The 21,195-nt window shown below is 41.9% G+C and overlaps 1 protein-coding gene across 4 annotated transcripts in view; it reads left to right on the top strand.

Annotated features, from left to right (window-relative positions):
- INO80E (INO80 complex subunit E) overlaps positions 1-21,195 on the top strand; it is a 118,319-nt gene that overhangs the window by 49,218 nt on the left and 47,906 nt on the right. For all 4 annotated transcript variants that reach the window (XM_044086307.1, XM_044086309.1, XM_044086306.1 and 1 more), the window contains exon 6: positions 2,607-2,727. In XM_044086307.1, the coding sequence (XP_043942242.1) occupies positions 2,607-2,727 (121 nt within the window). The remainder of the gene's footprint in view (positions 1-2,606; positions 2,728-21,195) is intronic.

Below are 21,195 nucleotides of genomic sequence, written 5' to 3'. Positions count from 1 at the left end.
AATTAACTTATCTGCTCCCAGCTGCTTAGTGCACACAAAATTAATCCACAAACCAACATCAGCCCATCACTAAAACACTTCCTCAAAAACTCCTTCCCTCCTAAGAATCTCCACTCGCAGAACAAATGTCTCCTGACCAGGACCACATCTCATAACTGTGCAGGTGACTCATCATTATCATTGTCATAATCATAGTCAGCCCCCTTTTTCCCATTTTTCTATATGAAGTCGGCGTGTCATGTTAACTGTAGGCAACTCACTTTGCTCAACCTATGTTTAAGCACCGGAACTCGATCTGACCCACTTTAAAACAAGATTACATGACAGTGTTTCAAACACCACCTAAAACAACAACAAACTTCCTCATAGCCATGCTGATGCTCCCATCCTGACTAAACCTTCCTCTTTCTTTTTCTCTTCCATTGTCAGTCTCAGTCACCCTTTCACCTTTCTTATCCCTGTCTCTCTCTTTCATCCCCATTACTGCTCCTTTAGTTAGCTTTTTTATGTGTGATCCTCCCCTACTAATACCCTGTCCTTACCCACCTCATCATCTTACTTATCAACTGTTATCGCAACCTTTTCATTATCAGAGGTTTTTCTGCTTCATTTATTTCTGCTTATACCCTTCCTCCTCCTTCTTTTTTTTTCTGTTCCTGCTCGACTGACACCCTACCTCATTAATGTCGATATACATATATTGAACTTATTTGCATTATTGTTCTTGTATCTCCAGCTATTACATGTTAACATGTGTTTGGTTTTTGTAAAGTAATATGACTTCTGTAGTATATGAAAAATGTCTTTAGTAAACTAATGCTTTAAAATGTTAATTTTTATTGTTGTTCATTGTAAATGTGTGTGTTGTGGGGCTTTTTTCCCCTGGCCTCTGTTGAAAATGGGACTTGCGCCCAGTTGGACTTTCCTGGTAAACAAAAGACAATAAGTAAATTATTTAGTGCCACATACAAGTACAACTTCTAAAGCTGGCAGTAAAGTTCAATTATGTCTTACATGTTACTCTTATTTGAATTATACTTGCTTTGTGCCTACTTTACTGTCAGTGTTATTGCCTTGGTAATAATCCCTGTAATACCCATTTGTGTAGCAGAACATTTCTCCTTGGATCCTCTCTGTGAATAGTCGCTGCCTAGTGTGACTCTAATCTTGCCAACAATGCGAAATAAGTTAATGTCACTTCTGTTGTGTTTATCGTTCCATGTTTATATCTCTTCTGTTGTGTTTATCGCTCCGTGTTTTAATGTGCCACTCCCTTGCCATTCTGTGGTAGTTGTCATGTGTTATTGGTAATTTTATGGACTCCCTATTTGTGCATCACCAGTAAGCTGCTGTAATTCTGCATTGTATAGACTGGGGCTTTGAAACACTTTTTCCGATTTCCTCAAGGTCACCTCTCTATTTTCTGTTTTGGGTAGTTGTTTACAGTTGAGCTTGAGCTTGGTCAGTGATATTTGGATTTGTTTGGAAGGACTGAGTGTTTCAAGTAAATTGTGGAGGTTTCTGTTTAATGTGTTTATTCATCATGGTGATGTATTTAATGGCTTTTTTGATGCAGTGATAAGCATTCTGAGTTGGAATTTTGGTATATAGTGACTTTCTTCATAAATACCACAGCTTAGAGGCTTTATGCTGCTGTATTGACTGTGCATGTACATTCCATGTACTAAAATAGAGATTATTGCTGCTTATAATGATTATGATTCTCACCGTATTGGCATTATTTGTGCAGAACCTCTGTTGTTGCATTGACTCTCTTAAACCAAGTACAATAAGTTCTTTACTGATGCAGTGGTACTTTGATACCAGAAGTGCTGCATATTAGTTCTAGTGTTTTAATGGTATGTGCTGGGTATGTGCTGGTAAAGTAATCCTTTTTTGATGTACCAATCAGAAGTTCAAAACACAGATCAATGACTGCTTATGTACTTACAAGCATTCAATGTTGAAGTTGTTGCTTTGGAGAATTATAACATTTGTGTTTAATATGTATGTATATGCATCAAAACTAAATGTGCTAAAGACTGGGGAAAAACAGTAATATAAAAGCATAATCCTAGTTTGGCTTGAGAAAAATGCGCAAAAAATATTGCACAAAAATGCTTTCAGTCACTACCTTGTTTCTGTCATAGCTTGCAGTCTTAAGGAGCAAGGTGTCACATAGAAACGTTTAGCTTTTTCTGTTTTTTAGCTTCTCTTTGTGTGATGCTGAGTAAAGTTTTTACTTTAGTACTGTGATATATATATTTTTTTTACTTTACTGTCATACTTTTGCGTGGTCTAAGTCATAAGCTTCACCTTGTTTTGTTGCAAGGCTTTTAAGTGATGCCAGGCCGCTTATCTGAGCAGCATGTGTATTTTTATTCATATATGTATAATTTATAATTTGTAATGCAGTGATCCTGTTACTTCAGATCTAAAGTTAGCATCTCAGTACTGTAAAATTTAAGGTCCTTTGTCTTCTGTAAGTATTCATTTTGATGATTACAAATATGCAAGTAAATGTAACATAAAAGGGCAATAATTCTGTGGTTATTTTACACATTCAAGGTTTTTTTTTTTTTTTTTTGGTACTGTTAACCTTGCAGAAAGAAGAGTCCTCAGCTTGGTCGCACTCCATCACCCTCTTCCTCCAGCCTCTCCCTACAGACATCTCCTGGGTTTCCTCTTCAGCATACAGGGACCCCATCATCATCTTACCTATCTACTGTGAGTATTGTTCCCATATTATTACATACTGAATGTGCAGGATTCTTCAGTACAGGTGTAGGCTGAGTTTACCTAGAATTTGCACTACTGTTTAGTAGTAGTCCTGCGTTGCTTACCCAGATTAAACCCTCATTTTAAAAGTAAAAATCACGATCAGGTGACTGTCCATGTTTAATGAGCCACTTTTAATCTTCATTCATATCTTACAGCAAAGGGAGTGGTTTATCGCATGGGGGAAGAGTTGAAATTCCCTGAGATACATTAAGATAAAACTTTTTGTGTGGACAACATAAGTATAACATGTGTCACCTTCTCCATAAGGAAGGCTGGAATTCCGTGTACTGCCACAGGATGTTAATGGATGTAACTCTCAGTGTAGAGTGATGAACAGACCACTTCTGAGGATAAAGTGCCCCTTATAATTTGCAATGTAGGAATAAAAGTCTTCTTAAATTGCAGAGCTTGGAGTGGAAGAAGAGAGTGCTTGTAGTGAAATGAAGGACCACCCTCATATTGCGAGAAGGTTGGTGGGTATGTGTGTAAGTGCATAGAACAGATGAAGGAATTATGATGATGTAATAAAGCTAATTTCATTGTGCCACTGAAAGGAATAAGCACTATTCCCCATATACATTAAACAGTAGCACCATGTGTACTCTGAGATTATTCTAGTAGATGAAGTAGTGTTTGGGCATCCTTAAGGGTCTTAAGTCATGTGGCACAGGGGGTTTTGGAGTAGCAGAGAAAATTCAGTGGGCATATTCTTTATGATATTGAGAGTTTTGAGTGGGAAAATGAGGCCTGTCCTTCCCATTGGTGGACATCTGTAGCAGATGTAGGTTGTTGGTTTTCTGGGACAGAAAATGCATAAGTTATAAACGAAGGTACGGAAAATGTAGCCCAGTCAGTGAAAGTACAGGAAAAAAATGACCTGCTCCGTGAGAAAAGTCTTTTTGGTTTATCTTACTGATATAGAAATAATTGGCACTGTTTCAAGATGTTATATGCTGCTGGTGTTAGCACTAAGAGGAAAAAAAAGTGTATTGATATAAGATGCAGAGAGCCTCTTTACCCAGGCATGGACTTTTACTTCCATACGGTTGCTGCTTATAGCAGCTGCAGTGTTAATCATTGCATGTAAATGTTTTTTCATACCCTTTGTATGTTTAGTTTGGATTTGTTGCAAAGCAGTTCATGCTAAGACAAATTTTCTACATGATTTATGGTGTTTCCAGCATATCCGAGTTGTGCACTGTTGTATTTCACATTTATGATACTGATAAATTGAATGCTGACCTGGACTCCTCCATGTGCTAGTCCAGGAGATCTGCGAGCACATTTTTTGCTATGTATGTACATGTGTGCATATTGCTTAATCATGATTATAAGAGGAGGTTTGTTGAATGACAGGTGCTTAAGTACAGTCAGAAAAATCAGGCCCTGTCTGTATGGTGGTACAGTGTTGCATTGATGTGCCTTGCATTAATCCTCAGGCAGATATAAGCCCAGACTTAAAACTGTAAGAAAACATAGGAAATTGTTTGTCTTGACATGAACTGTTGCAGCTTTGTAGTCCTTGTTTTAGTTTTGTTAAGTTGTTTTTGTTTTGTTCCTGAATTCTGAAACCTTTGCATTGTTTGTCATTAAGTAGTTTCATTTGATGTCCTTCATGGATGCATCTGCAGTCATAACAACTGGGTTGTCCTGTCGTCAGGCAGCCCTTCGGTCGGCCCGATTCCAAAGTCCGGGTCCGGCTTCGGCTGATGTCGCACTTCACCCGACGTCATCTCTGCTGGTCTTCGGGTATAAAGGCATCAGCCAACGCCATTTTCCTAAGTCTTTCTTGCCGCGTGGCGCCCGAAGCAGAAGCTGTTCGCAAGTGCCGGTCGGTCAGATCCAGAGATTACTACTACCGAATACTCCGAAGACTTCTAAAAGCTAAGTACCCCGTTGGGGACTCTTTCTTGCCTCAGCCGATGTCAGAAAAAGTCAATAACTGTTTAACTTGTGGGAAACAAATACCTCATAAAGATTTCCACTCTTACTGTTTGCCTTGTTTAGGCCCAGACCACGACGTAGCAGCCTGTTCGGCCTGTGCTTCATTCAACCGACGAACGCTTAGGTGTCGGTCGGAGTTTGCTGAACAGTTTTTCGGCTCTGATTTTGCGTACATTATGCCGTCGGATCCCCCGACTACCCAAATTGTTAAAAACCGCAAAGAAAAAGACCGACACTCGCGGTCCGCGGTTTCGGCCGAAACCATGGTTAAACAAACCGCGAGTGTCTCTGTTTCGGCTGAAACCGAGAAAAATGATCAGAGTACAGCCGAATCAATGACTACTACTGAGGTTCCGGCTACTTTACTTGAATCGGCCTCAGAAATTTTACCTACTACAGTGGTTACTAGTGACTTATCAGACACCATCCCTTTGGATGTCTCTACCCCAGCACGTGGTGCTGCTAGGCCTCCTGCAGCCATGTCTATTAAGGCCTTTGCCAGGGCTAAAGCAGCCAAATCTACTAAATCAGTGCCTGTTAAACCCCCCTCAACCAGGCCCGCTTCTAGCTCACAAATGCTTACTCTGATTTAATATCCTTAATTAGGGGATCTCAATCTCACCCAGACAGGGCCTCTCAGCCCCCAGAAAAGAGACCTAGAGCAGAGCCCCTCGAGCCTGTGTCCTCTGATGATTCTGCGGATGACTCAGATATTACAGACCAGCCAGAGGCTCCTTTCTCCAATTATGAAGACTCAGATGCTGAAGAATCCATTCCAGCTGCTTCTCCACCAGAAGAATTCTCCTTTGGGGAAACCTTACATGCCATGAGAGAACAATTCCAATGGCAGGAACAGGATTTCTCAGATTCCAGAAAAAGACTTAGGACTTTTCTGCACCTACCACAACACAGGCCCTTAGCTATACCTCCTGTCCTCTCTGTTGTGGACGATGCATTTAATGATGTTTGCACTGCACCAGATTCCTTACCTGCAGCACCTGCCAAACCAGATAGATTTTACAGGGTGCCAGACACTCATCATCACCTATACAAGGCCCAACTTGCAGACCCCGAAACTATATCCCAGGGGCCTAAGGCAGTAGCCTCGACCACAGCAAAAAACCCTATTCCTTCTGAAAGGGAAGCCAGGTCTTTAAACAGATGGGGCAAAAAGGTTTACACCTCTGCTACTCTCTCAGCTAGAGCTTTAAACTGTCAATTTCACATGATACAATACCAAGAGTTTATGCTTGATCAGTTAACTAAAAAGCTATCCTCTGATGACTCTATAGATAAGAAATATCTATTAGAAATGGTAAATAACATACAACAGGTTAGTAACCATTCCTTAAAATGTGGCTATGATGCACTGGAGGCTTCATTTAGATCAGCCATGACTGGCACAGTGATAAGAAGACATGCATGGCTGAAGGAACAAGTCTTACCGGATCATGTCAAAGCTAAGTTATTAGATGCTCCTATGGATAAGACCAGTTTGTTTGGTACACCTGCCCAGCAGGTAATGAAGAAAATGGAAGAAAAGGCAAAATCTGTACAAACGGTTAAAGATTTCTTGCAGGTTCAGCCCACAAGGTTTAGCAGGAACTGGCCTGCCAAAAATTGGTCATTTCCTGACTCCACAAGATCCCAAAGGGGCAGGAATAGACGTCCCAGAGGCAGAAATCAATCCAGAGGGGGTGCCTACAGAGGACGACAGTGGCAAGGTAATAACAGAGGCACAGCCACTACCACTACAACAGGACAATCACAGTGACTTGATTCTAACACCGCCTACCAGGGAACAAATAGCAGCACCATTAGGCGGAAAATTAACCTTATTTTCGAAGAACTGGCACTATATCACAAAAGACAAGTGGATTTTGCAAACCATAGACCAAGGTTACCGTTTCCACTTCCACACTTTACCAGTCAAAAGAGGAATGCCAAACCTGCCTCCAAATCAAAAAACAGAAGCTCTACAGCAGATAATGCAATTAACAAAGATGAGAGCTGTGGAAAGAGTACCAATAACAGAACAAGGCAAAGGATTCTACTCCAGACTATTCCTAGTTCCAAGAAAGGAAAAAAGTTGGAGACCTATTCTCGACCTGTCCACCTTAAACACATACATCATTGTCCCAAAATTCAAAATGCTGACCCTACAGCAACTTCTTCCCATGCTGGGCAAGGAGTGTTGGCTGGTAACTCTAGATCTCAAGGAGGCATACCTGCACGTCCCCATTCGACCAATTTGCAGAAGATACCTCAGATTTCTTGCAGGATCAGAGCACTATCAATTCTCAGCATTGCCCTTTGGCTTATCTACTGCGCCCAGAGTATTCACAAAATGCCTGGCATCAGTAATCGCCACTGCAGACTACAGGGAATCCAAATTTATCCATACCTGGACGACTGCCTGTTACAAGGGGACAACAAAAGCAAGCTGACAACAGATTTACAAAGGGTCATTTACTTGCTACAAGCACTGGGATACACAGTCAATTTACAAAAGTCAAGGCTGATTCCATCCCAAACAAGGACATTTCTGGGCGCGGAATTGGACACAGTAAAACAAATGGCATTCCTAACTGCAGAAAAACAAAAACAACTACCTCTTTACTTCTTGGCACTAACAAACCAGAACAAGCTAACAGCAAGAAAAGTTCTGCAGGCCTTGGGCTTCATGGCATCATGCATAATCTTGGTTCCACATGCCAGACTGCATATGAGAAAACTACAGTGGTACCTAAAGAATTTATGGTCCCAACACAGACACAGCCTAGAAGCAGAAATTCCACTAATCCCATGCCTAAAACAGGAGTTCCTATGGTGGGCTCAAGCATGCCAGTCAAACCCAGGCCTGCCCTTTCTCAACTATCAAGCAAGCCAAACCATCACAACAGACGCCTCAGACCTAGGATGGGGGGCTCACATGCTGGACAAATGCGTGCAAGGATTGTGGACGCAGGACCAGCTTCACCTGCACATCAACCTAAAAGAAATGCTGGCAGTAAAACTGGCAATCCAAAAATTCAGACCATTTCTCAAAGGCCATTTGATGATAAGGACAGACAACACCACAGTCATGTGGTACATCAACAAACAGGGAGGCACTCATTCATACCCCCTATGCAGAATGACTTTGGACCTTTGGAACCTGGCACTCAGCTACAACATCCAGTTACAGGCAATGTTTGTACCGGGAAAGGAGAACACTCTAGCAGACATGTTAAGCAGAACCACCTCGGATGCTCACGAATGGATGCTACACCCGGACATCTTCAAGACCATCACAAAGAAATGGGGAATGCCACAGATAGATCTATTCGCCCTCTCAATCACCAGCTCAAAAAATTCTGCACAAGGACATTCCATCCACTTGCATGGAAAGTGGATTCGCTCTCCTTCAGCTGGAAAGGTCTGACAGCATATGCATTCCCACCTCTTCCCTTGATACACAAGGTATTACTAAAAATCAAGGAGGAACGTCCAAGGATAATCCTGATAGCCCCGAACTGGCCAAGACAACACTGGTACCCATTGCTGAGGAGCTTGTCTCGGGACAAAATGTGGTCAATACCCCTGATGCCTTTGATGTTAACTCAGAACAACTACAGCATCATGCATCCAAACCTAAAAACGTTGCAATTGACTGCATGGCACATCACATAGCAGCAACTAATCCAGATCTCTCCCAAAGGGTTAAAGACATTATCCTTGAAGCCCGCAGACCTTCAACAAGAAGGAACTATGCAGGGAAATGGAAAAGGTTTGTCATTTGGAGTGCTGAAAGAGGAAAAGATGTGTCGAATATAGATATTGCTAACATTCTGGAGTACTTGGCAGAGCTTCTACATACAGGCCTGTCCTATTCCTCCATCAAGATACATGCATCAGCTATTTCAGCAGAATACAGCTTTGATCCACCTGTCTTCTCGCATCCTCTACTCAGGCAGTTCCTCAGAGGGATCAAGAATGTAAAACCTCCTAGGAAACCACCACTGCCAGCTTGGGATTTGAACTTTGTACTAGAAAAGTTGACACTCGCACCTTTTGAACCAGCAGCAACAGCAGACCTACAGCATCTATCATGGAAAACTGCTTTCCTACTGGCAATAACCTCAGCAAGGAGGGTATCTGAACTTCAGGCCCTAATGGTAGTACAACCCTTCCTAATCTTCCACCAAGATAGTGTCCATGAGGACTAATCCTACATTTATGCCTAAGGTGGTATCCAGAGTGTCTTTAAACCAGGCAATCCACCTACCTACCTTCTTCCCCAACCCACAAAACAGAAGGGAAAGAATGCTGCATACCTTGGATGTACACAGACAGCTACGCTACTACCTGGACAGAACAAAAAGTAACAGAAAAACTGACCAGCTTTTTGTAGCCTATGCAACAGGAAGGGAAGGAAAAGCAATTTCCAAACAGACAATCTCTAAATGGATAGGAAATTGCATACGATTATGTTACTCCTTCCATGGAAAACCAATTCCACAGAACATACGGCCTCATTCTACAAGAGCAACAGCCACTACCACAGCCTTCTTACGAGGAGTGGCAACCAAGGACATTATTGAGGCGGCTACTTGGACCTCCGTGCATACATTTGCCAAGCATTATAATTTACCTCTGTATTCCAGATCCCGAGCAGGGTTTGCCACTGCTGTACTGCAAGGGATCCTAACCACACCATAATCTATACTTCCTCCTCCCTTAGTTGGCTATGGTATTCTACCCAGTTGTTATGACTGCAGATGCATCCATGAAGGACATAGTACAGTTTTGTACCTACCATAAATGTAGATGTCCGAACTGGATAGCATCTGCAGTCAGGATTACCCTCCCTCCTTCCCCTCTATGGTACTCCTAGGGTATTTACCCCCCTAATAGCTAGCTGGTGGGGGGAGTCTCTTATGGTGTATTTGTTTGTATATATGTACATATATGCTTATTTTTTGTGTTTGCCTTCTATCTTTTTGGAAACATTGGCATTTTACCCAAAATTTAGCCTTCCAAGAGGGCAACTGGCATCTGGGGCAAGAAACACTGAGGAAAATGGCGTCGGCTGGTGCCTTTATACCCGAAGACCAGCAGAGATGACGTCGGGTGAAGTGCGACATCAGCCGAAGCCGGACCCGGACTTTGGAATCCGGCCGACCGAAGGGCTGCCTGACGACAGGACAACCCAGTTGTTATGACTGCAGATGCTATCCAGTTCGGACATCTACATTTATGGTAGGTACAAAACTGTACTTTTTAGATTCTTAAAATCCTAAATGTATTAACAGGCAAAATGATTGTGCTTGGACAATAATGTATCAGTTGTGTAAAATATGTAATCATGCGTTACTGAGTAGTGTTTGACAGTGACGTCATTAAACATTCGTCAGCACAGTTTTAACCCAGAAGAAACATGTTCTAGAAAAAGCGCATAATTTAAAAAAAAATTGGCCCAGAGCCTTCTACCGGTGTGCTGCTGACTGATGTGAAGTAGAGGCCTTTTACTTGCAAAATATATAGACACATGAAATTTTGCAAATTTCCCTTTCGAAATCTGTACTTGTATATAAGAGCACACAAGTGTTTTGTGTCTACTATATGTGCTGTCTTAAACATACTATGCATGTTTAATGTATGCCAGTTTGTGCTCTCATGTAATGCACCCTCTGAACACATCATTGCTAAGTACTCTCTGATAAACACATCATTCACAATACTGTGCTTATTTTACATAAACTTTCACACACACTGCGTGTTTTATGTATACTGTGCTTGCATAAAAAACACTCCTATAAAAAGTCATTTACTTGATGTCCACGTTTTGTGTATATGGACTATGCAAATGTTTAATACACAATGTTGAAGACATCACTTGCATGCGGTGCGTTTGTGTACACTAATTCATGCTCGCATTAAATACATTTGAACACATTACTTGCATACTTGTGCATATTTTATGTACACCCAAATACATATATGTGATGAATAAATCATGATTAAATCAATCATGTTAGGGCATTTTGTTGCAGTCATGCAGTGGCACAAATCGAAACCATTCTTTGTTATAAAAAAAAAAAAAAATGCATTTCTCATAACGATAGCTGTGTAAGAGTAAGTTCATCCTTTGTAACAACTCAAAAGCTGGCTGGCATTAAGACAACTCTGTGGTTAAAACCATGCCAGATTACTAAGCAGCCTCCCCATTCCGTGATGCACTACAGTATCAGATGTCTCCAGAGTTTTCATGTGATGCACAAAAGGTGCTCAAAGAGTGTCATATGGTGAAAAAGGAGACTAGAGGCCAGCTTTGCCTTGATGGGAAAGATGGATGAGTACATTTTGAAGAGTGGATCTACTCTTACAGATATGTGGCTATGGTAAGTAGTGACAGGAGGAGGTCCCAAACAAATCCTCCTGGGTAGACTTTCCAATGGGAACATAATCCATAAAACATTAAAATAGTGGCCTTGGAGGAGGACCTTGCTCTGGACATCACAGTTCTGCAAGGCACTATAAGCCGGAAGTGGAGAGTAACATAAATAGGAAATGGGGCTATACATATAGTGTCTGTTTTTGAGGAATGAACATTGAGTAAAGTAGCAAAGGGCCTACCATTATTGTGGCAAAACTGTGTGCAGTCGGGCAGCCATCTGGCTAAGTTGAGCTTAAAAAAAATCCTCTCATCAAGTTTCCTATTTAGAGAAAGAAATCAATAACGGTCTGTCTTTGCAGATAACTTGTGACATAATCGCACATTCACACAGTGGAGGAAATGCATCTCTAAATATCTCTGTCTCTGTATCTTTTTCCCATGGTTAGAATATTTTGGAAAGACAGGTAGATAAATTAACTGGCTAATGTTTAGTCTCTCTCGTCATAAAAGGTGGCATTCATATGGAGCATGATTGTAAAAATATGAAATACAGTTGTGGGGGCTTGATAGGAAGCCCGGTGCGTTTCTGAATTTCTTCTGGCAGAAATTACTGTTAGAAATAGCTTCCCGGGGTAGGTATTTCTGTTTGCAGAAGCTGCAGGTTCAAAAGGGAGAAGGGTGCAAATCTCAGGGGGGTGGCTACAGGATCCCCTAGAAGAGCCCTAAGAAAGTAGTTTTAGGATGGCTTTGCAGGTCTTAAATAAAGCCATTAAATAACAGTATTATGCAGCACAGATGCTAGTAATAGTCACTGTGTATACCTTGATAAGAGGAGTATTTCATCCCAGAATCTCCAATTTTAGTTATTTAATCAAAAGCTAGGACATGGTGTGAGAGGAGGTCTAGTCCCTGTTATGTTGGCTTTTATGATGAAGCTTGTCCATTTCTCTGGCTTTTGAGTCTTCAATTTGTGAAATGAAACATTTTGAACAACATCAGGAAAGGATAACAGGTTGTTGGTGACTAATGAGACTGGAGAAGCCCAGTAGTCGTCCTGAGGAAGTGAATATCTGGAGGAAGTTTGCTGCATGGCTGAAAAAGTTGCCCATTGTTTGCTCATAACCTCTGGTGCTTTTCCTTTAGATGAGGTGAAAGTAGATCTGTCAAGGCCAGTAAGGGGCTGTGAGAATGACCTGGCCTTGTGTAGTTTGGCTTTCTGGATGAGTCTTATCAGAAAATTGAACTGTTAAGGATTCTAGGAGCTGTTTTTGGACCAAAGCATTCTTGGGGTGCTTCCTCAGACTTCTGCATCACATAAGTACTGAAGGACCGGTCATGGAACGTCAATGGGCAGCAACTAAATTTATCCATGTGGTAATTGGCCTTCCTTGTCATATGAATTATCACTAGAAAGCAATTGGATTGAATGGCCCATTCTTTTTTCTTATGTCTTCTCAGTACAAGGGGTAAGATCATGTCCCCCAAGCTGTTTATGTTCAAAACCACTGCTGTGTTGTCTGAGTGAATAGCAGTAACTCCCTAAGTAAGGATATCCTGAAAGAGAGAGTTAGAAGAACTGTCCTTATGTGTTGGATACTGATGCGTAAGGTAGAACTGGAAGAAATACAGACACCACTGACCATCTTCAGATTTGAGTAACCTGCTACCCAACATAGGACAGACGTCACTGTGGAGACTGAAGTTGTAAGAATGTTAAGCTGAAAGGGGGTCCTGTAGCAAGTTTGATCTTCATTTTCTATTGAAGGTGCTGTTTTTGCAGGCTTTGGATATTTTACATTGGTGTGACATAGGGTCTGCAGTTTAAGACCACCGGACTCTGAATGCCCACTGCTGCACTTGTCAAGGGAAGACCGTCATGGGGCACCATTGAAATGGCTGCTGCCATTCATTTAAGTCCAAGCACACAGGTGGGCTAAAACCTTTGTTGGAATTTAATGTCATGGGCACTTTGAACTGAAGCAAAAGCATCTGATTTATTGCTAGACATTCTTGGAGAGAAGCCTTCAAGCTCATCAGTGGGAGTGGTAAGCACTAGGTAACCTATCTACCACAGGAGGAGTGGTTTTTGGCCCAAAAATTGTAGTTTATTGGCTGTTTGGGCAGTTTTCCATTACTTGCTACAGATCCCCCACCATGCCCCAGGATTTCCACTCCTATTTTCTTGATGTACTGGAAAATATTAGGGTTCAACCAAACACCCTAATAATGGGCGACTTCAGCTACCCCACCATTAACTGGGAAAACTACTCGTGTACCAACTCCTTAGCTCAACGCTTTCTGGAATTCATAAATTCTAATGCCCTGGATCAACTAATCCACACCTCCACCAGGGGCAACAATATCCTAGACCTAGTCATTACCAACATGAGTGACCGGTGTTCCACAACTGAAGTCAACTCCTCGTCGGTCCGATCTGACCATAAGCTAATCACCCTTGATATCAACATCCCACCCCCACCCCCATTAAGGAAACCATGGTAAAAAATTTCTCCAAAGCCAACTTCATGCTTCTTAAGATAGAAGTGGTGAACTTCATGACACCCATGCAGATGGACAGTACAGTTACGACTGCTGAATCCTACACAAATGCACTCTATAAGCACTTACATGCGTGCATGTATTGTGTTATCCCAAACAGAACCAAGATGCTATTCTCCAAAAAAAAGGAAGCCAATCTGGTTGTCCCCTGCCATAAACAAACTGTACAACAGAAGGAAGAAACTGTTGCAAAAGAGAGTAAAATCCCATGAGTGGAGGAGCTCCATGGTCAGCCTCAGTAAGAAGCTGAGATCCCTTATAAGATCCTCCAAAGCTAGCTACGAAAACAAAATCGCCACTAATTCTAAGGACAACCACAAAGCATTCTATAGCTGTGTCAAGAATCTCTATGGCAACACCCAGATCTGCAGCACAGCGGCACAAAAATTACAGAACCAACTGATATTGCTAACATCCTGGCAGATAAGTTCAGTGCTAACTTTACCCCCACCCCCTAAAGGGCCCATATCTATACAGGGAAAATGCAGAGTACCTGTAATCACAACTACGCAAGTAAAAGCTGCACTCTCTCTAAAGCCAAAAACACAGCATCCATGGGACTGGACAACATCCCAGGCTGCGTTTTACACTAACTTCAGAACGAACTGGCTCCCCACTTAAGCACCTTGTTCAATAATAGCCTCGCATCAGGCTTCGTGCCCACTGAATGGTGAACAGCAACAGTTATCCCACTCCACAAAGGGGAGCCACCACTGATCCCAGGAACTATCGACCTATTAGCCTGACGAGCCTGGCCTGCAAGGCCATGGAATGTATCATCATGGAACTCATTAACAAAGACATTGGTAACCTCCAAACTCTGGATCCCACCCAGTTCAGGTTTGTGAAAGGCAGATCATGCCTACTGAACCTGATTGACTTCTTTGAGGCAGTCGCCAAAGCCGTAGATGAGGGTAAGGTGGTTCACACAGCCTCTCTTGACCACGCCAAGGCTTTCGACACCATCCCCCATTCTGGAATTATAGCTAAACTCACTAAACTAGGTATAAATCCCTACGTCACAAGATGGTTTGCCAACTGACTCACTGACAGAACCCACACTGTAAAAATTGCAGACGCCAAATCTGACCACAAAGCAGTGACAAGTGGAGTACCACAGGGTTCCGTCCTGGGTCCTCTCCTGTTAGCCTGTACTTCAGAGAAGTAGATACCAAACACAGAGGGCCTCTGGCTAACTAAGATAATTTGCAGATGACTGCAAACTAGGAGCCATAGTCAAGTCCCAAAATGATGTGGACATCCTACAGAAGGGCCTCACTGAGACAGATGCCTGGTGTCAGAGCCATGGCCTCAAGTGCAGTGCCAAAAAGTGCAGTGTCATCCCCTTTGGTAAAAGCACTGTACCCATGAACTGCCACATAGGCAGCAATCTATTTAACACCGAATGTGTGATAAGAGACCTTGGGACCCAGGCGGGCAGTAGTCTCTCCTTTGATAGTCACATCGTCACAGTAGTCAGGAAGTCCTTCTACATAGCACACCTCATCATAAAAGGGTCCCCATCCAGGGAAAAAAGAGGTCATTGTTCCTCTCTACTCGACACTCAGACCCATTATAGAGTGCAATGCCTCTTTTGGAATGTACCTCACAAGACTTCTTCAGCAGCTGGAAAGGCCACAGAAGTACCTCACAAAGAGGATTACTGACCTCAAACAAATGCCCTACACTGACCGTCTCAAAAAACTCCAGCTTTACTCCGTAGTATATCACCTACTCCGAGGTGATCTCTGTCTAACATATAAAGCTATGTCAAACCCAGAGCTGTTGGATATGCTACACCTAAAGAAATCCCAATCCCTCCGAGCTACTTGCTCTAGGGACCTAAACCTTGTCACCACAATAAACAGGACATGCTGGAGGGATAGATTTCCTGTCCCAGAGACTTCCCATACTCTGGAACAGGCTACCCATCTATGTCAAGCAAAGTTCTTCATTAGCACTCTTTAAGAAAAATCTTGATGAATCAATGGGAAATAAGAAATACACCCCGGGGATCACTTCTGTGTCTCTGCTAGACAGTGGCACAGGAAAATAACTTTCTTGGGTGGCGTAAGCCATGGAACCTTGTTGGCTAGGCTTACGTAGGCCCTTGGACCGATAGCGTAGTACCTACCTATGAACCTAAATAATTTGTTTAATTGTTGTAGGCTGCACACTAAAGTGCGGTAGCATTTTCTGATTGATTGTAGTCGTTTAAAGCTGTTTTAAGTGTATTTTTTCCTGTTTTTGCCTTATATTTTCAAAAAAAAACAAAAAAATCCTTGTTTTCCCGCCTTTCTAAGCTTGTATAGTCCGGTTTTCAGGCTAGTGCTGAATTCAGGGCTGTGTTGCAAGTTTCTGAGTTGCCCATACCTTACTTGGATAGAAGGAAGTTTTTCTGTTCACCTGTGAGAGAAGGGAGCTTTGAGCAGCCTTTCTGTCCCTGGAGGAGTGGTTCCAGCCCAGAAGTTAGTAGTTTATTGGCCATTTTGGGCTAATTTCTATCTCCTTCATTTCTCTGCTATAAAATCTGCGTTTGCATGGTTTTGCGTGCCGGGCAGCGCCTGTTAGCTAAGGTTAAATTATTCCTGGCTCCACTAAGTCTCCTCTTCAGTTTTTCCTTTGAAACTAGTCTAATCCTCAACCTAAGCACTCAAAAAGCATCCTAATAGCAAGCACTAATATACCCTGGCACTTGATTGCCCAGCAGGGCAAGGCTTCACCCCTCACCAACGAACAACTAAGCAGCTCACCCTACTATTCAGGCATGACCAGAGGGCAATTTCATGTGTACTTTCCAGTCCATCTGGTGAATCTGGGTATCCTGAGGCAATGTTACAACTGCCTCATGTACACAGACAACCCTCCCCTCCTACCACAAAACATTAACATATGTGAGAGATGCAATTATACAGCCAAACTGGAGGCTAAGCTCTCTCCACACAAGACTGGAACAGACAGTCAAGAAGAGAAGGTTAACACTTGCACCACACCTCCAGCCACACATAGACCTACTAAAGCAGCACTGGCAAAAAATACACATAAATACATAAAGTCATACTAGGAGGCTCTAAATAAAAACCTGCAAAAGCATCACAGACCTCCAAAGCAGACACCCAAACAATCTGCACCTCCCGTCACAAACCAGACAACACAACACAAAATCGGTGTGCCGCACAATCACAGCCCTTAAGGCAAAATAACATACCTAACACACTAGTAATAGGTGATTATAGTCAGGCACACTGACGTCCCACTCACTAGGCTGGACAAGCAGAAGGTTATTGTTAGCTGCCTGTCGGGACCAAGAATAAAAATGCACCAGCAAATGGACTCAGGAAGCAACCAGAAAAAAACCAGATGAATGAACAAGCCACGAATGTTGACCTAGGTTTCGTCTTTAATCCGACTTCATCAGAACACACCTTAATACAAATAAAGAACAACCTTATATACACATTAAAAATGACATCATCACTAGTCAATTGGGTAAAAACTTAATTAACATAATATATTATGAATAAATACAATTAATTCAAGATGAAGGCCAGCATACATGGTAATAAACACAACCCCAAACCCTAAAATAATATAATATAAAAATCAAAGCGAAAACTTAATTGTAAAACATAATTATAAAACATAAAAATTGAATTTGATACTTAGTTCAGCCAAGTGTAACTAAAGTGCTCCAATTGAACTAAGAATTAAAAATTAAAACCAATCATGAAAGACATACAACAGTACATTGCTGAGTGCATACATGCTGTATTAGTATATCAGATATTAATGTGAGCTAGTTCACCCCAATATATTCCTTAATTTTAAAATGGGCATAATAGAAATGCAGTCATTAATGCCTGGGAATTCCAATGCATTAAGTTGGAATCAACATTAGCTATTACACCCGCTTCCTAGATGATTTGTTTATCATTTGGGATGGTGGAAATGATATGTTTGGGGAATTTATTCATTTTCTCAATAATTCTGTTGAATTTTTGAAATTTACCCACAGTATGAGTAAAAGTGAAATTGATTATTTGGACGTGCATTTAGCCTATAGTCCCCTTGAGGCTAAATTGATATCTACTATTCACAGAAAGGCAACATTTTCCAATTCATATTTGAGTTATTCAAGTAGTCACCCTGACCATCAGAAGAAGGCAATAGTTAAAGGGCAGATGGTCAGGGCGGCGAGAATGACAAGTCTGGATGTTGATTTTATCAAAGAGCTTGACTTTATTAAGTTGATGTTCGTTAGGCGGGGTTACCCAGTTGCATTGTGTGATTGTATAGCAGATGAAGTTAAAGCCAAAAGGGCTAATGGTGTTTATTGGGCTTTACTGTATGAAAAGATTGACATTAGGAATGAGCAGGTTGAAGTTAATGCTGCTTCCATGGGTGAAGTCATTCTTAGGAATGATGACACTAGTACACAGGCGGGTGCTGGCCATCCATTATACTTTATTACTACTTTCTCCTTTGATGCCCCTTATATTGCTGACATTATTACTAGCAATTGGAGGGTTTTGAAAATGGATCATTTAGTTAGTGATAAACTGGGGAGACCTCCGAAATGTGTTTATAGGAAGGGATTTTCTTTTAAGCAATTATTGGAAAAGAATGACACCAAGAACATTGTTACTTATAGAAGTAAGGGTAACTTTAAGTGCGGTAGATGTAGTGTTTGTAACTTGATTAATGTGACGGGTGCCGCATTTAACTTGGCTGGTGTCACTGTTAGGGTTGGTGCCCATTTTGATTGTTACAGCACAAGGGTCGTGTATGCGGCTACGTGTACACGGTGTCCAGCCTTTTATATTGGGAAGACCTGCAGGGCATTAAGAGACCGCATTATTGAACATCAGTCTGATATCAGGCTAAAGAAAAAGACCAACGCCCTGTACAGGCACATTGACACTAATAGTAGGCATCATTTTAAGTTTTGTGTGGTCCAGCAGTTTTTGGTGGACAGATTTGGAAGTAAACTGGATGTGCACTTAGATATAGGTGAGATGAAGTGGCAGTTGAAACTTAATGCATTGGAATTCCCAGGCATTAATGACTGCATTTCTATTATGCCCATTTTAAAATTAAGGAATATATTGGGGTGAACTAGCTCACATTAATATCGGATATACTAATACAGCATGTATGCACTCAGCAATGTATTGTTGTATGTCTTTCATGATTGGTTTTAATTTTTAATTTTTAGTTCAATTGGAGCACTTTAGTTACACTTGGCTGAACTAAGTATCAAATTCAATTTTTATGTTTTATAATTATGTTTTACAATTAAGTTTTCGCTTTGATTTTTATATTATATTATTTTAGGGTTTGGGGTTGTTTATTACCATGTATGCTGGCCTTCATCTTGAATTAATTGTATTTATTCATAATATATTATGTTAATTAAGTTTTTACCCAATTGACTAGTGATGATGTCATTTTTAATGTGTATATAAGGTTGTTCTTTATTTGTATTAAGGTGTGTTCTGATGAAGTCGGATTAAAGACGAAACCTAGGTCAACATTCGTGGCTTGTTCATTCATCTGTTTTTTTTTTTCTGGTTGCTTCCTGAGTCCATTTGCTGGTGCATTTTTATTCTTGGTCTGGTGTTTTGTTGGTATGGAGAGCTGCCTGTCGGGAGCCAGAATCCGCCACATAACACAAGCACTTTGGGTCACTCCAGAACAAGTACAAATATGACTCTGCCATTGTTCATGTTGGTGTGAATGACCTGAGACGTACCTCTCTGGACTACATGAAAAGAGACATAGAAGAGCTCACTGATCATGTAGCCCAGGCTGGTATGACCCTGACCCTGAGTAGCATCCTGCCCTCACCAAGAATGATACCACAGTATAAAGGAAAAATTATCAGTTTCAACAATTGGCTAAGCTTCTGGTGTCATTCAAAGGGGATCCAGTGTCTGTCAGCCTGGGACGACATGCTCGACAAGCCGCGTTGCTTCGCAAGAGACTGCTTGCACCTGTCACCCCTAGACTTTCGAATACTGGCCAAGGCTGTTGCTGCCCCATAGTGCCTTTTTTAGGCAAGGTTCAAAAGTCAAACCCACCTCCGTAAACAGCACAATTAACAAAAAAAACTGAAGATTATGCTACTCAACGCCAGGAGTTTAAATCTCAGAATGCACGCGCTCGAAGCACTCCTCAGTATGGAGAACGTTGACATCTGTGCAGTAACTGAAACCTGGTTCAAGGCTCCAGAGAGCACCCAAGTACGACTGGGCTACAGCTCATACCACATGTTTCGGCCACAGAACACGGACCGAAACACAAAAGGAGGGGGTGTATCCATATTCATCAAGGATACCTACACCTCCAGGTTAGTGGCACAGCATGATACCTCTGAGATCATCCATGTGCAACTAACATCGAGCATATATGCATTGCAAATTGTGGCCTGCTACAGGTCACCCTCCATGACCCAGAACTACCACTCCACCTTTCTGGAGACACTGGAAAACATGAAGGTCCTACCGAACACCCTGATATTGGGCAATTTCAATTACCCTACCATTAACTGGGAAAACTACTAGAGTACAAACTTCCAGGCCCAGCAAGTCCTGGAATTCATCAACTCAAACACCCTAGATCAGCTGGTAAACTCTCCTACCAGAGGTGAAAACATATTGGACCTGGTCATCACCAACATGGGTGACAGGTGTTCCACACCGGAGGTCAACCCGTCACTGGTTATATCTGTCCATAAACTAATCATAAGTTTCACAGCCCCCACGCTAAAGGATAACGCTGCCCAAGATGCAGAACTACAAGGATGCATGGATCAAGAAGGCAACCAGTCTGGTGGACCCCTGCCATAAACAGGCTATACAACAGAAGGAGGAAACTAGTTCAGAAAAAAAGTAAATCCCAAGAAGGAAAGACATCCCTGATCAGTATCAGTAAGAAATTAAAGTCCCCTCATAAAATTATCCAAGGCTAACTTCGAAAGAAAAATAGCCAAGGATTCAAAAGATGACCACAAAGCCTTGTTTAGCTATGTTAAGAATCTAAGTGGCACCTCGCAGATATGCACTGAACTAGTGCAAAATAGCACAAAATATACTGAACCTTCTAATATTGCTAACATCCTGGCAGATAGTCAGTGCAAACTTCACCTCCCTCTCACCCCCAAAAGGGCGCACAACAATACCGGAAAAGTGTAGTGTCTCGGAAATCACAGATGCACAGGTGAAAACAGCCCTTTCAAAAACCAAAAACACAGCGTTAATGTGACCAGATGGTGTCCCAGGCTGAATCTTGCACAAGCTACAGAATGAACTAACCCCTCCCCCCCCTGCTTAAACACGCCGTTCAACCTCAGCCTCTCCACAGGTTACGTGCCCATAGAATGGTGCACAGCAACGGTTATTCCACTCCACAAAGGAGGGGCCACAACTGACCCCGGTAGCTATCACCCCATAAGCCTGACTAGCCTGGTCTGCATGGCTGTGGAGTGCATCATCATGGAACTCATTAACAAAGACATTGGGAACCTCCAAAGA

This window comes from Protopterus annectens, chromosome 10.part0 (genome assembly GCF_019279795.1).
Source record: "Protopterus annectens isolate FY-2018-M chromosome 10.part0, PAN1.0, whole genome shotgun sequence".
Lineage (NCBI taxonomy): Eukaryota > Metazoa > Chordata > Ceratodontiformes > Protopteridae > Protopterus > Protopterus annectens.
The sequence above is the reverse complement of the archived record's forward strand: the minus strand, read 5'-3'. Positions and strand labels throughout refer to the sequence as shown.